This window comes from Crocodylus porosus, unplaced genomic scaffold (genome assembly GCF_001723895.1).
Source record: "Crocodylus porosus isolate Cpor-Errol unplaced genomic scaffold, CroPor_comp1, whole genome shotgun sequence".
Classification (NCBI taxonomy): domain Eukaryota; kingdom Metazoa; phylum Chordata; order Crocodylia; family Crocodylidae; genus Crocodylus; species Crocodylus porosus.
In genome coordinates this window covers 78,848,719-78,862,040 of record NW_017728949.1, presented here as the reverse complement: position 1 = coordinate 78,862,040, position 13,322 = coordinate 78,848,719, and the positions used below count along the sequence as shown (strand labels likewise).

The window sequence follows — 13,322 nt, the reverse complement described above, 5'->3', positions numbered from 1 at the left end:
ATCTTTCTAACTTGTTGCACCAGCTGGGCTGCTTGCTGCTGCTGCATCTGTGTCAGCCCTGCACCCATCTGGACAGGCCCTTCTGAGCCTTGTTCAGGTACCCCTGGACCAAATTTGTCTGGCTCCAGGCTGGCAGCAACAAACAGGGCCTCCCTATCCACCTGCCTCTTCAAGAGTTCGATATGATATACCTGCTGGGTTTTATTCATAGTCCACTGGGCCCATCTGCCATATCAGCTCATATGGCCCTTCCCACCAGGCCATTAACTTGGAGGTATTGTTGGGAAACAGTGTCAGTACCCAGTTACCTGCACTGAGGTGCTTTCACACTTCTGTTGATTGTACCCAGCTGCCTGCTCACCTTGGGCCATTTGTAGATTTTCCCATGCCAAAGTCTTGCCCTCTCTAGCCTTTCCCTCATCTCCAGCATGTGTGCTATTGGGCTTCATGTGGTGACGCTTCCTGTTGTTCCCAGCCTCCTTTGTTTAGATCTAGGATTCCTCAGGGATAGTAGGCAAACAATATCTCAAAGGGTGAAAACCTGGTGGCACTCTATGGGGCTTCTTGATAGGTGAATATCAAAGACCCCAGTAGCTTATGTCATCTCTGTGCATTTGTCCAGCAGCTTTCTTAAGCATACTTTTAAGGGTTCAGTTGAACCTTTCAGCAGCCTGTCTGTTTGAGGGTGGTAAATGGTTGTTCAAAGTAGCTGGATTCTTAACATAGCACAGACCTCTTTGAACATCTGGGCTATAAAATTGTTGCCTTGATCTGTCAATATTTCCTTTGGGAGCCCCATGCTGGTAAAGATCTTGAGTATCTCCTCTGCAACTATGCCTGAGGTCACCATTCTCATGGGTACTACTTCTGGGTATTAGGTGGCATAATCCACCAGGACCAAAATATATTGAAACCCCACATTACCCCACATGAGTAAAGACCCCATGGTGTCTACAGCCACCTGCTAAAGAGTTCTTCCATGAGTGGCATGGTAACCAGAGGGGCCTTTAGGGGATGTCTTGGGTATGCTAGTTGACATTCTGGGCAGGACTGGTAAAACTGCCCCATCTCCTGCCTGATCCTTGGCCAAAAAAAGCCTGGCTAAGAAATGTTCCCAGGTTTTATCCTCCCTCAAGTGACTCGTGGTGGGGAGGTCATGAGTGACCCTTAACAGGGTCCTCCAGTACCTCTTTGGAGTTGGGAGACGTCATTCCCTAGCCCCACCTGCAGTCTACTTGATACACTACCTCTCCTTTTACCTCAAATCAGGGCATTGTCTGTACCAGGTTGGGTTGCACCACCTCCTCTTCCACCCAAATAATGCCTTCTTCATACACCTGCCTAAATCCATCTTCATGGAATTGTTTGACTGTGAACTGTCTCCAGCTCTTGTTGCCAGTCTACAGTCTCCTCTATCTGGGATGGTCTTCCAGAATGCATGTTGGGCTGGGGCTCACGTAAAACCCCTCTACCCCGGCTTTATGCCAGACTGCCTTTTGCTGAGCAAGTGTGCTCAACAGTTCCTGCAGGTGGGGACAGTCCTGGCCTAACAACACCAGGAGTGCCAAGTGCCTGACCAGACCAGACATGCTACCAGTTGGTGGGGTGTGTCCTTCCACCGTTAACTGCACCCAAGCCCTTTCGTAGGAAGGGGCTTGCCATGGAGGACTGGGGCTTGCCATGGAAGCAGATCAGCTTCCATGTGGTCTGCTTGGCGGTGCTTTGCATCCTGCACCATCTCCTGCCAGACAATGGTCCATGTGGAGCCAGTGTCGACTCAGGTGGTCACCCATTGACCTTCCAGCCAGGTCTCAACTGTAATGTGGGTGCCTTTTGTTGTGTAGCCTGTCTTCCCAGGAGATGGCCCATCACCGAACCCACACTCCATTTCTTCCATGGGGGTGGACTCTAGTCTCTTGGCTGGCTCCTTTCCCTGGACAGTTCCCCAATATCCTCCTGTAGCTCCTTGGGGACAAGTACAGGCATAGTGTTTGAACTGCCCACACAGGAAGCAAGGGCCACCTGGAGTGGTCTAGGGTGGCAGCAGCCCAGTCTTGCTTCAAGGAGGAGGGTCCTTGCTTTCTTAGGTTCAAGGTTCGTTGTCTCTCATTCTAGGGCAAGGTTGCACCCCGCCACCAAAAAATCCTCTGCCAGCTTCACGGTCTCCTGTACTGACTGGAGTTGGTGTTGCTGGACCCAGGCCGTGAAACCCTCTTCCAGGTCCCAAATAAATTGCTCTAAAACTATAATTTGTGTTATTTCTCTTGAATCACTATCCTGCAGCAGCAACCACCACTGTTTCTCATCCTAGAGCAAATGCACTAACTGCTGGGGGCGCCCTGCCCCAGGGGCCTTCTTGCCAGGAAACCTCTGATAATGCAGATCCTTGGCCACCTCCAACCAGTGGAGGATAGCATCCTTCACTTTACTGTAATTGGTGGCATCAGCCAGTGGTATCCCCCCCATAGGCCTTTTGGACCTCTCCCATAAGCAGCAATCCCAACCAAGGTGCCCAAGTGGCCTGGGGCCATTGGTCCTGCATAGCCATTCACTTGATGTCTCTAGGAAAAGCTCTGGGTCATCTGGGGCATCCCTGAGGGTGCTAGGCTGGCTTCTGAGGTACCTGCCCTGTGTTCCCAGAGTGTTCTCTGTTTGCACCATGGCTCACCTGCTCCTCTTCTCCTTGACTCACCTCAGCTGCTCAGTGGCGTCTACCTGCAGCTGCACTAGGCCGGCCATGTGGGCCTCTTGCTGCTTGGTCTGTTTAGCGGCTGCTGCCTGCTGCTGCACCAGGAGCTGCAATACCTGCTCTGTGGCTGAGGCCAGGATTTGGCCTAGCAGCCCCTTGTCTGCAGCAGCCTTTGTTTAAATCCAAGTCATGACACCAACTGTGGACTGCTGATGTGGCCATGGTCCCTGAGGGTCACTGTTAGGTGTGTTGGGTCAGCTGTGCTGTTGGTCCTCCAACTTTTTTTACTCTAGCTGCAGTGTCAGCCAGAGATCCACTGATCTGGATCCTAGCCTTCCCAAGCAGCTGACCTGAGGCATGCTATTGGACCCCGGGCCTTCCCTAAGGGCCCTGGGCTCCCTGACCAGGATCCTCGAATATCAAACTTTAAATCAATAAAACTCCACCGCTTGCTGTCCACATGATGGGTCTGGTGCACTCCAGCAGGACTGTTGCCGGATGAGGGAAAAACCTCCCTGTCAGCTTCCCTCTCCTTGCCTGTGGCAGTGGGCCTTTCTGCTTTGTCTGGGCTGCTGGGCTTCCAGTTACCCACACCTGGGAATATTTCACCTGACACTGTTCAGGCTTCTGGCCAGTTCATGAGGCCATGGCACAGCTCCGTCTAAGGAAGGGGGAGAGAAGCTGTCCTATGCTGGAGACAGCTCAGGTGCACTTCTTCTTGCAGTGATGGGGCTGAGCCCCATTACAATTATCTTACCCAGTGGTAAGTGGAAGATAGTCCACAGTTACCCAGCCCTCAGTGTTCTTACATCTGTACCTTGAATTATTTCTCTTTCTTCCAAACTGGATCTTGTAATACACATCTTGGAAAACTTTCCAAGAAGCAGACATTTGGCTCTTGCTGAAGTTTATTCGATAAAAAAACAGTATATGATCTACTCTTCACTTTTAGAAATACCCTTCCATTAAACAATCTGTAAACTATACACATGGGCTGAGCAATGTTCCCGCAGTGACTCCTCTGCAGCCTAGCTATATACAGGTCTGAGTGATGTTCTGTTTCAGTGACTCCGCTGTGCGGACTTTGCTTATGAACTTCATGCTTGTGCGCTCACACATTCAACAGTGTCACAAGCTAAAATAAAAGAAATGAAGTATCTCCCATTGCTAAAACAAAAGGAATAAGAATTGAGGGAGGAAAAATCAGATATGTCAGTAACAAGGGGTTTATGTACTTTGCAGCTGTTGTATCAGTCTCCTGGACTCTCGTGTTCTTGGAGCTATAGGTATAGTCAAAGCCAAGCAGTGCTTATCATGTGTAGGCTTACCTCAGGAGTGGTAATACTTCTGGTATTAAGGAAATGTTATGTTGCTTTTTTGTCTTTCTGAACAGAAAAAGTATCGCCAGCATCCAGACACTATTAATTTTACACAGATTGAAGATGAACCTGTTATGGTTCAGGCTAAAATCAACCAGGCCCAAAGAAGTGATGTAAGTGGTGATATTTCTTATTTACTTATGGCTTAACGAACATCACTCTTCGTAATAGGACTATGGACTGATTCTGCCCCTACTTTCATTGGTGAAGGCTGTTCTATCTAGACACTCAAATGAATCAAAACAATTGCCTTGTTCAGGAGGCACAGTCAGCCAGGGGCAGGCAGGTTTAGCATCCTTCACCTATAATCATGTGCCTATACCAGGGCTAAATTTTAACTTATCTGTTCATGCACTAAAACACCTTTTATTCAGTCCAGCTTTTCTTTAAAAAATGCCCATGAAATTAAGCGCAGATGTACTGTCCCGGAGTTCCTGATAGATTATTTCAGTCAGGGAATCAGGCATTTTCAGTTTCTAAAGTGGCTGTTTACAGGTCTCTGTCTGTATGTCTATCTCTGTATACACTCTTAGGCTAAGTACAGGCAGTCAAAAAGCCCAAGGCTGAATTGATTCAGTCTTTGCAGGTTAGCCTAAACTGCAGAGATTAAACTGAGAAACAACTGGACAGACTATTACTTTTGATTCAGAAAATGCAGCTACATGCCTGCAGTGGCTCAGCTAGAAGCCAGGGGGGCACTAGAGCACGGCTGTCTGGCATGTAGCCACCATGGGCAGTGTGTTCGCTTCCTCTTCCTGTTGTCCCCTAAGGTCTAGGTTATGCAGTCTAGAATCACAGCATTAGGACTCTGCTGGGAAGCTGATCACTTCCTCTTGCTGCTTCCTTTTGCCTCTGGGATTTGTAGTCCACAGTCACAGCCAGCAGTAAGTTTAGCAGGGCAGGGCAGCTCTGTACTCAGGGGAGGGGGATTTAACGAGGGGAAGGGAGTTTAATGACCCTTCTCTGGCCTCAGGCCCTAGTCAGCGTTTGCCTTTCTCCCCCCACCCTTAGCCCAAACCCTTCTCTGCTGGAGCAGACAGCACAGCCCAGCCCAGGGCTGCAAAATGCTGGGATGCTGGGGGACTGTGCTTTAACTTGAACCAGGAAGGGGTCTGAGACAGAAGTTTCATAAACTGGTTTGACTCAGGTCATTTAAGTCTGATATTACATTCAACCACGTTTATCTTAAACCAGTTTCAGCCATCTGGAAACTGATTTATGTACACTGAACTTCTGTTCTGTTATATGTTTGAACCAGTTTCTGATCACTGAAACTGCTTTATGTGTAATCTTTGTCCCTAGCCTTAGTCAAATCCTTACAATATAGATATAGTTGGGAGTTTAGCCATTCATTTCAGAAGGCCTTGGATTTCATCTGGAACGTTTCTGCGTGAAATTACATTGAACACTTAGTTCATAGTTCATAGTTTCTAGGGTCTGAAGGGACCTGAACAGATCATCAAGTCCGACCCTCTGCCCTGGGCAGGAACGAGTGCTAGGATCATAATATCCCAGCCGGATGTCTATCCTACCTACCCAATTTAATTTAAGCTATAGAGCTCAGTACCTTTTAAGTATTTATAATTTATATAAACATTAGACTGTCAAACTTATTTATTATTCTCTATTGCAGATAAAGTATAAAGCCAAAGGTGAAGAAGTTATTCACAAGTATCACTTACCTCCAGATATACCTCAGTTTATTCAGGCTAAAGTTAATGCCTACAACATTAGTGATGTAAGTTTACCTTGGAGCAAGAAGTGGAGCTATGCTTACAACTTTAAGGATTCATAAAGACAGACATTTTAAAATAATCTTTTCTTCCAGAATTACTACAAAATGGACATGGAGGAATTAAAATCCAAAGGTTATGACCTAAGAAGTGATGCTATACCTATCCGGGCTGCCAAGGCTGCTAGGCAGGCTGCCAGTGATGTAAGTAAATGTGAAGCAGCTAATATTTACCTATCCAGATGATTTAGTTAAATATTAGTTACAATTCTATTGGTTATGTCAGAAGCATATTATTTTCTTTTTTATTCTGTTCTTTTCTTTCTGGAAGTAGATGTTTATGAATCTTTATTGGGTTATTTGATTGACTCCTTTAATTGTTGTGGAGTCAGTTTTATGTCTTTTTCTAGAAAAAACTGATTATGATCAAGGGAGTTTTTAAGTTTAATCTCCCAGTGCTAATTTGGGGTCTGGTCTTAAAGAAGTAAAAGAAGTTGAGTGAGTTCAGAAGACTTTCCATAACTCTTCCTACTCTGTCTGTAAGATTGAGATAATAATATGTTAATAAAATACCTTAAAGAAGAGTTCTGAAGATTAATTTGCTAATATTTGTACAGCAATGAAAATGCAGAAATTTTTGCTAAGTTTTATTATGATTGCTTCTAATCAAATAGCTATAATTTTTCCAGTGCTTACCATTTGTAAGAAAGCATTTTATAAGATCACTGTTGCTTCAAAATTGCTCTATATAATGTTCACTAAACTAGATTTTTGTTAGATTTTTTGCCTCTGATTGTCCCCCAATAGGTTCACTATAAAAAAGGCTATGAACTTGCTAAGGGCAGACTTATTGGCTTCCAAAGTCTCCAGGATGATCCCAAACTGGTTCACTATATGAACATTGCCAAGTTACAGTCTATGCGGGAATACAAGAAAGATTATGAAAAAACTAAAACAAAGTACAACACACCATTAGACATGTTCAATGTCGTAGGTGCCAAGAAGGCTCAGGAAATTGCCAGCAATACTAACTACAAGCAACCAATACACAATTATACTTACTTACCTGATGCAATGAACGTAGAATTGACGAAAAACATGATGGCGATTCAGAGTGACGTAAGTAACAAGCAGATTTGAATAAAAGGTGTCACACAAGCAACCAAAAAAGAACAACCTGATCTTTTGGCTTGTTTCTTTTTGCAGAATGCCTACAAGGCAGACTATAACAGCTGGATGAAAGGCATTGGCTGGATCCCCATTGGCTCACTTGAGGTAGAAAAGGCTAAAAAAGCAGGAGAAGCTTTGAACGAGAAGAAATACCGCCAGCATCCAGACTCTATCAAGTTTACCAGTGTGGTGGATGACCCAGTTATGGTCCAAGCTAAACAGAACACACGTCAGCTCAATGATGTAAGTAGGTTGGGGAGAAATCAGAACAAAATAAGGAGACATCTATGGAAAAAACCAGGCAATCTATTTAAATATTATTTAAGTGAAATTAACACCTACAGCAGTCATCTGCAAGCTTCATTTTTCTCTGTTTTGCTTTTTTATTCACCCAGCTTTCTTTCATTATTATTTTTCTTCATTTTGCTATTGCTATTGCTATTGCTTTCTTTTAGTTTATGCCAAACTTTAGCTAATTTAAAACAGTGTAGCTCCGTTATAGTTAATACGAACTGACTCTGACCCTTTGGCTCTTAGTTGTAATTGATAGACATTTTATTTATGGACTTTCACAAGTTTTTAAAATCCTTAGGTACATACTAATACTTTTACCCATGAACCAGAAAGCTAGTTCATAGCTCATTTATAGATTTCTTATAAGTAGCTTTACAAGAGTAAATAATTCACTGTGTGTGGTTATTACATCTGTGGAAGGATACTTCCATCCAAGGAGGAAAAAAAGGGTTTTTTTTGCAGGTTTTAATATTCATAATTGTGGTATAAATGTGTATCTGATTTAAACATGTATGAGTAAGTAGAAATGCAATGCATATGCATGATGTCTCTTATATTGTTGCATTTCCAGTGACTGCAATGGATGAAATCTTTATTTTATAGACATGTGGCTTTTATGGTGAGATCATCTAATCTGATATAGAACACAATCCAGTACCTTAGTCAGTAATTTATACTGATGTCTAGTGAGAGCAGAATTGAGTGACTCCCCTTGAGTGACCCCTTTGGGCCTTTGGGCTTCGCTACTTTCACTCCAGCCCTGCCACACAGTTACTTTGGTTTGCTCGTGCTCCCCTATTCTACATGGTGGCACCTTATGCCTTTGCTGGGCTGCTTTTGCCCTAGCCCCTCACCGGGCAACTGGTCACAGACAGACAGACAGATAGACAGACACTTGAGGCTGGCCCATGTATCTCCCCTCAAGCCACCATGGCAGCCCTACTCAATACGCCCCTGGTGCAGCCTGCCAAGGTACCCTCTGCAGCCCTACTTTGCACCCCAGATCATGCAGTCTTTCAGGCACCCTGCTGCACCCTACTCTGCACAGGCCCTCAGCATAACTTTGTGCCCCTTGGGGCCTCTCAGTGTCACACTACACCCCTTGGAGCCTTCTATCTTAATACTACACCCCTTAGGGCCTCTCCCTATTTCCTGTATACCTACCAGATGGTGAGGGCTGTGACCTGCCTTTCACCCCGACCCACCTTTCACCAGGGAGATGATCGGTCCTGGCATTTAAGTAGAGCTGCTGCACCACTGGCAGTCCCTCCAGGCCTCCCTGCCCCAGCAGGATGCAGTTTTGGTCATGCCCAGGACCAGGAGCCTTCAAACCATCACCATAGCACCTGCCATTACCTCCCAGATGTTCCTGAGCCATAGCTCAGTTGGCTGATGTTTCTCTCTCAGCTGCTGACAACAAACTACTGCCTCACCCTATATAAACTGGGTCTTTAAATGGCTGCCCTAATCAGGCACCTGCTGGATGCCTGCCTCTGGCACTTAATGAGGCGAGTGCCCAAAGGTGTGCTGCCACAGTACCTATATATGTAATAGACCTCTGCTCTGATGTGTGCTAATTAGCATGCATCAGATCAGACTTGATTAATTGAGTCTGCTGGTGTGTGCTAATTAGCATGTTCCAGCAACCTACGCATCATGTATATTCAGCGTCCCCACATTTCAAAATGCATCAGGAGCACTTTTATTAAAGCTTCTCAAATGAAAGTGCCCCAGCTGCCATTTTGAAGAGTGGGACGCTGCATACATGTGATACTGTGAGTGCTTTTATTAGACCGGCTCTCTCTAATTAAAGTACCCTCCCCTCCATCCTGAAGCACATGTATAAATGCCCTATAGTTCCAATGAACTCACAGAATAAAATTTTGTCTTCACTGAAGTCAAGTTAAAATTCCTAGGGTTTCACTCAAAAGGGCTGTGTTGATTGATATTGGCTCAGGATTTTGCACATTATTATTACTAAAACATTGATATGATTTAATTTCCAAATTGGTTATATGCATATTCAGACTTCACAGAAAGTGTATGCCCACCGTATTATTAATCAGAAGGGAGTCATTTTATTATTACATACAATATTGGTTAAATGTGACTGTACAGTTTACTCTTCCATATTGGATTACTCGGGTATCCCAAACTCAGGAAAATAAAATTTGTAGTGTAACCTTCCTGTTTTCTTTTTATGAATCTATACCTTGTAATTGTCAAAAGACCGACCTGCCTGTTTCAGGGTTGTCATAGAAATGTATGTGTCATAAAGAGCTGTCATAGAAAAGCAGGGCTTAAAGAGACTAGTTCAGTCCCACGCTCAAGGGAGGATCATCTCTGACTAAACAATCCCAGTCAACTGTCTGTCTGGCCTGGTCTTAAAAACATTGAAGAGTCAAGATTTCACAACCTCTCTAGGTAGCCTGTTCTAGTGCTTAACCACCATCACAGTATTCCAGCCTAAGTCTCCCCTGCCGCAATTGGAGACCATTGTAGCTAGTCCTGGTTTCTCCATCTTTTTTAGAGCCAGGCTTCATGTACTGTATTTACTCAAATATAAGATGACCCTGAATATAAGAAGTAGGGAAAATGTATCAATTGGATATAATTTTCCAGATATTGAATCTAAGTATTGGAGAATTGTCTTGAATCCGCTACCCCAACTGCTACAGCAGGAAAAGGGGAGGTGTCAGGTGTCACCCTTGTCCTCTGCTCTGCCCACTTCTCCCCCCTGCAGCCTTCCTGCCCCCCTGCATTCTCCCGTACCCCCACCTCCCCACAGCCTATGCCTCTTCTCCCATTTCCTGGGGCAGCTCAGGGTGTCCCTCCAATCTCTACCTCTTCCCCACCAACGCTCTAGTTTCTGCTTCTTCCCTCTTCCCTGCCTTACTGTCAGGCGGTGTTTAAGCTGCTCCATCCTGGAACACAGTATTTGGAAGCTCAGCCCTTGCCTGGCCATGCAGTGGTGTTGGTGCTGATGATCAGCTGGGCAGACAATGCAGCAGTGTCAGCAATGCTGACTGGCGAGGCAGGGTAAACAGTTTCCATGTGCTCTGTGCCCAGTCAAGACCCCAGCCTGAGCCAGAAATGAGTTGTTGCTAATAGTAAGGAGGAGGCAGAGGACTAGGGGGGGAGGCAGGTGCAGAAGGTAGAGGGGATGTGAAGGGGGTGGGGCAGAGGCTGCTGTGGGTCTGACTCTAGACCTGATCTGAGTTCAGGGTCAGTTAGAGCCACAACAGCTGCCTGCTTCTCCCTCCACTTTGTGTGTGATTATAAGATGAGGGTCTTTTCCTCCATGCTGACTGGGGGAAAAACCTTGTCTTACATTCCAGTAAATATGGCATGTGAAGACTCTTTTTTAATTCTCCTCTCAGTCTTTTCTTCTGCAAACTAAATAACTCCTGCTCTTTTGGCCTTTTCTTGTTAAGTAATGTTTCATTTTTATCATTCTTTTCTGCAATTGTTCCAATCTGTTCACATCTTTATGGAAGTGTGAGGTCCAGAACTGGACACAGTACTCTACATGAGATCTTACCAGTGCCAAATACAGGTTTCCCTTGCTTTATGCTGTACATGTGTTCCTGGAAAATGACACATAACTCAAATTTGCATAAAGGGAATGCACGTTACAGCATAATAAATAGGGATACGTTCCAAGACCTCGACTGTACTGACTCCCAGACCCACTTCCACCACTTTTATGAGACAATTTTGGTACTCACCAACAACAGACAGTACATACAAACACAGGCCACTTTCATAATGGGGATGGCAACTACAGAAACATGTGTCTCAGACAATGAGTGAGGAGCATGATCCACACAGGAGCCTATATTTTGGTGCTTGTCACTCCCACAATGCACTGCATAAAGCAGTTGACTTTAGGCTTCCACCACACAGATCACATAAGAGTGAATTTACCTCTCATATAACAATTTTTGGTATAAAAGGGGTCATCATATAAGAGTGAATTTGCACATACAGAACCCACGTAAAGTGAGGGAAACCTGTACAGTAGATTTGCAGCCTAGTATACTATTAGTTTTTTTGCATCAAGAGCACACTATTTGCTCATATTCAGCTTATGGTTCATTGTAATTTTTTGCAGTACTACAGCCTAACCAATTATATCCCAGTTTTTGTGCATGCAGTTATTCCAACCTAAGTGCAGGACTTTGCACTTGACTTTGTGAATTTCATTTGATAGATATTGGATCATTTCACTAGACATACTATTAAGATTTTTTTCACATAAGGATTCATATACTATCTGAGGTCTCAACTTAAAATTTAAATCAAAGTCAATTTTTGTTTTACTCTTTCTTTCATGGACATGTATGAATGGATGAAATACTAATGTGCCATTTTTCCAGATCTATTTGGTGCATTTTTGGCATGATATTTATATAGGTAGGCAAGTATAGCTCACAAGATCAGCACCTGTGCATAAAAGTGCAGTCACTGATTTTATGAGATAGATAGCAATATATAGCTGTGAAACCTAACTTGACCTTTGTTTATTATGAAATGAACTCACTTTACTCTAGAGGTCACTTTACTCAAAAGAAGAGTTAACTTCTGTGTTGCATCTTTTGCAGAAATTATACAGATCCTCAGGAGAGAAGATCAAACATAAATATACCATGATGCCAGATGTACCACATTTTATCCAGGCTAAATGCAATGCAGCCAATATCAGTGATGTAAGTGCTTCTTGATGGAGATGATTAACTTACATGTTGCCAGTGATATGTATGATGATGAGTAATATGAGCTATATAGTATGTCCTAATTAAAATCATGTAGGTTGTTTATTTGACTTCTGATTGATATACTGTTTTATTCATTTGAGTTTGCAAACTAATTTAGTTCCTTTAATTAATGTGAATATATTCTCTGAAATCATGAATTACTTATGTGCATAGTAGTACTATATTATACAGATTCTAAATAAGTTGTCAAATTAGATTAGCAGTAACTCTGTGAATAGCATGCAGTCCATATTACTGAATATGACAATTTTTTAATCTTCTTGTTTAGGCATATTATAAACATGACTACTATGACCTAATAGCCAAAGGGCCCAATGTGAAAGGTGATGCTATTCCATTTACTCTAGCCAAGAGTTCTCGAAACATTGCTAGTGATGTAAGTATCTGTTTCAGATAACTTTTTTTTGTCATTCCTAAATAAAAAACTACCGTTGTGTACCACTACCAATTGTGTACCACATTGTGAATCTGTGTGCTGACAGAGCAGGGACCTGCACGTCTAACTCATAGTGCTTTACATAAAGCACTATGAGTTAGAGCAGAAGTGTCCAACCTTTTTGAATGTGGGGCCAGATCATGAACTTTTTATCACCCAGTGGGCCGGCAGGAGCGAGTGCTCACAAGGCCTGTCCAGTCCGGCCACAGCCTGGGGGCACAGGGGCCAAGGGGTGCCTCTTGACCCCACCGTGTCCTCCCTGCCACCTGGGCGGCCTCAAGGATGCTCCCACACCTGCGCACCTGGGCTCAGCAGCTGGGGAACATGTGGGGACTCTACAGGGGGGTGCTAGATGTACAGGGACACCTGCCTGCTCCCTCTCCCTTGGGGCAGCCCAAACCCAAGCCCAAGCGGCAGGGGTCCCTCCCTCCCTGGGGCCCATGACTCACCACCCCTAGCACAATGTCTGTGGGCGCAGTGGGATGCGGGAGCAGCGCTGGCTTCCCACCTTGACAGCTACAGCAGCAGGCAGCAGCATGTCGTGCAGGCCCAGCCGCAGCATCCCTCCATGCCAACATCCACGCCCCCCGAGCCCACCTGTCCACTGCACTGTGACCTGCTGCAGCCCATATGGCCGGCAGGGACTGGGGCAGGGCAGGGCAGGCATGCAAATGAGGATGGGAGGGGCAGAGCTAGGAAGGGACGGGGTGAAATGGGGGGGGAGCTACACTGCGTCAGCAACGTCAAGTGGGCCCATGACTCACCACCCCTAGCACAATGTCTGTGGGCGCAGTGGGATGCGGGAGCAGCGCTGGCTTCCCACCTTGACAGCTACAGCAGCAGG

General features: G+C 44.8%; 1 protein-coding gene across 1 annotated transcript in view; it reads left to right on the top strand.

The window, feature by feature from the left end:
• The window catches only part of NEB (nebulin), a 207,897-nt gene that overhangs the window by 31,686 nt on the left and 162,889 nt on the right, over positions 1-13,322 (top strand). The window contains exons 23-29 of the mRNA XM_019553612.1: positions 4,083-4,181; positions 5,702-5,806; positions 5,897-6,004; positions 6,608-6,919; positions 7,007-7,213; positions 11,869-11,973; positions 12,311-12,418. Of these exons, the coding sequence (XP_019409157.1) occupies positions 4,083-4,181; positions 5,702-5,806; positions 5,897-6,004; positions 6,608-6,919; positions 7,007-7,213; positions 11,869-11,973; positions 12,311-12,418 (1,044 nt within the window). The remainder of the gene's footprint in view (positions 1-4,082; positions 4,182-5,701; positions 5,807-5,896; positions 6,005-6,607; positions 6,920-7,006; positions 7,214-11,868; positions 11,974-12,310; positions 12,419-13,322) is intronic.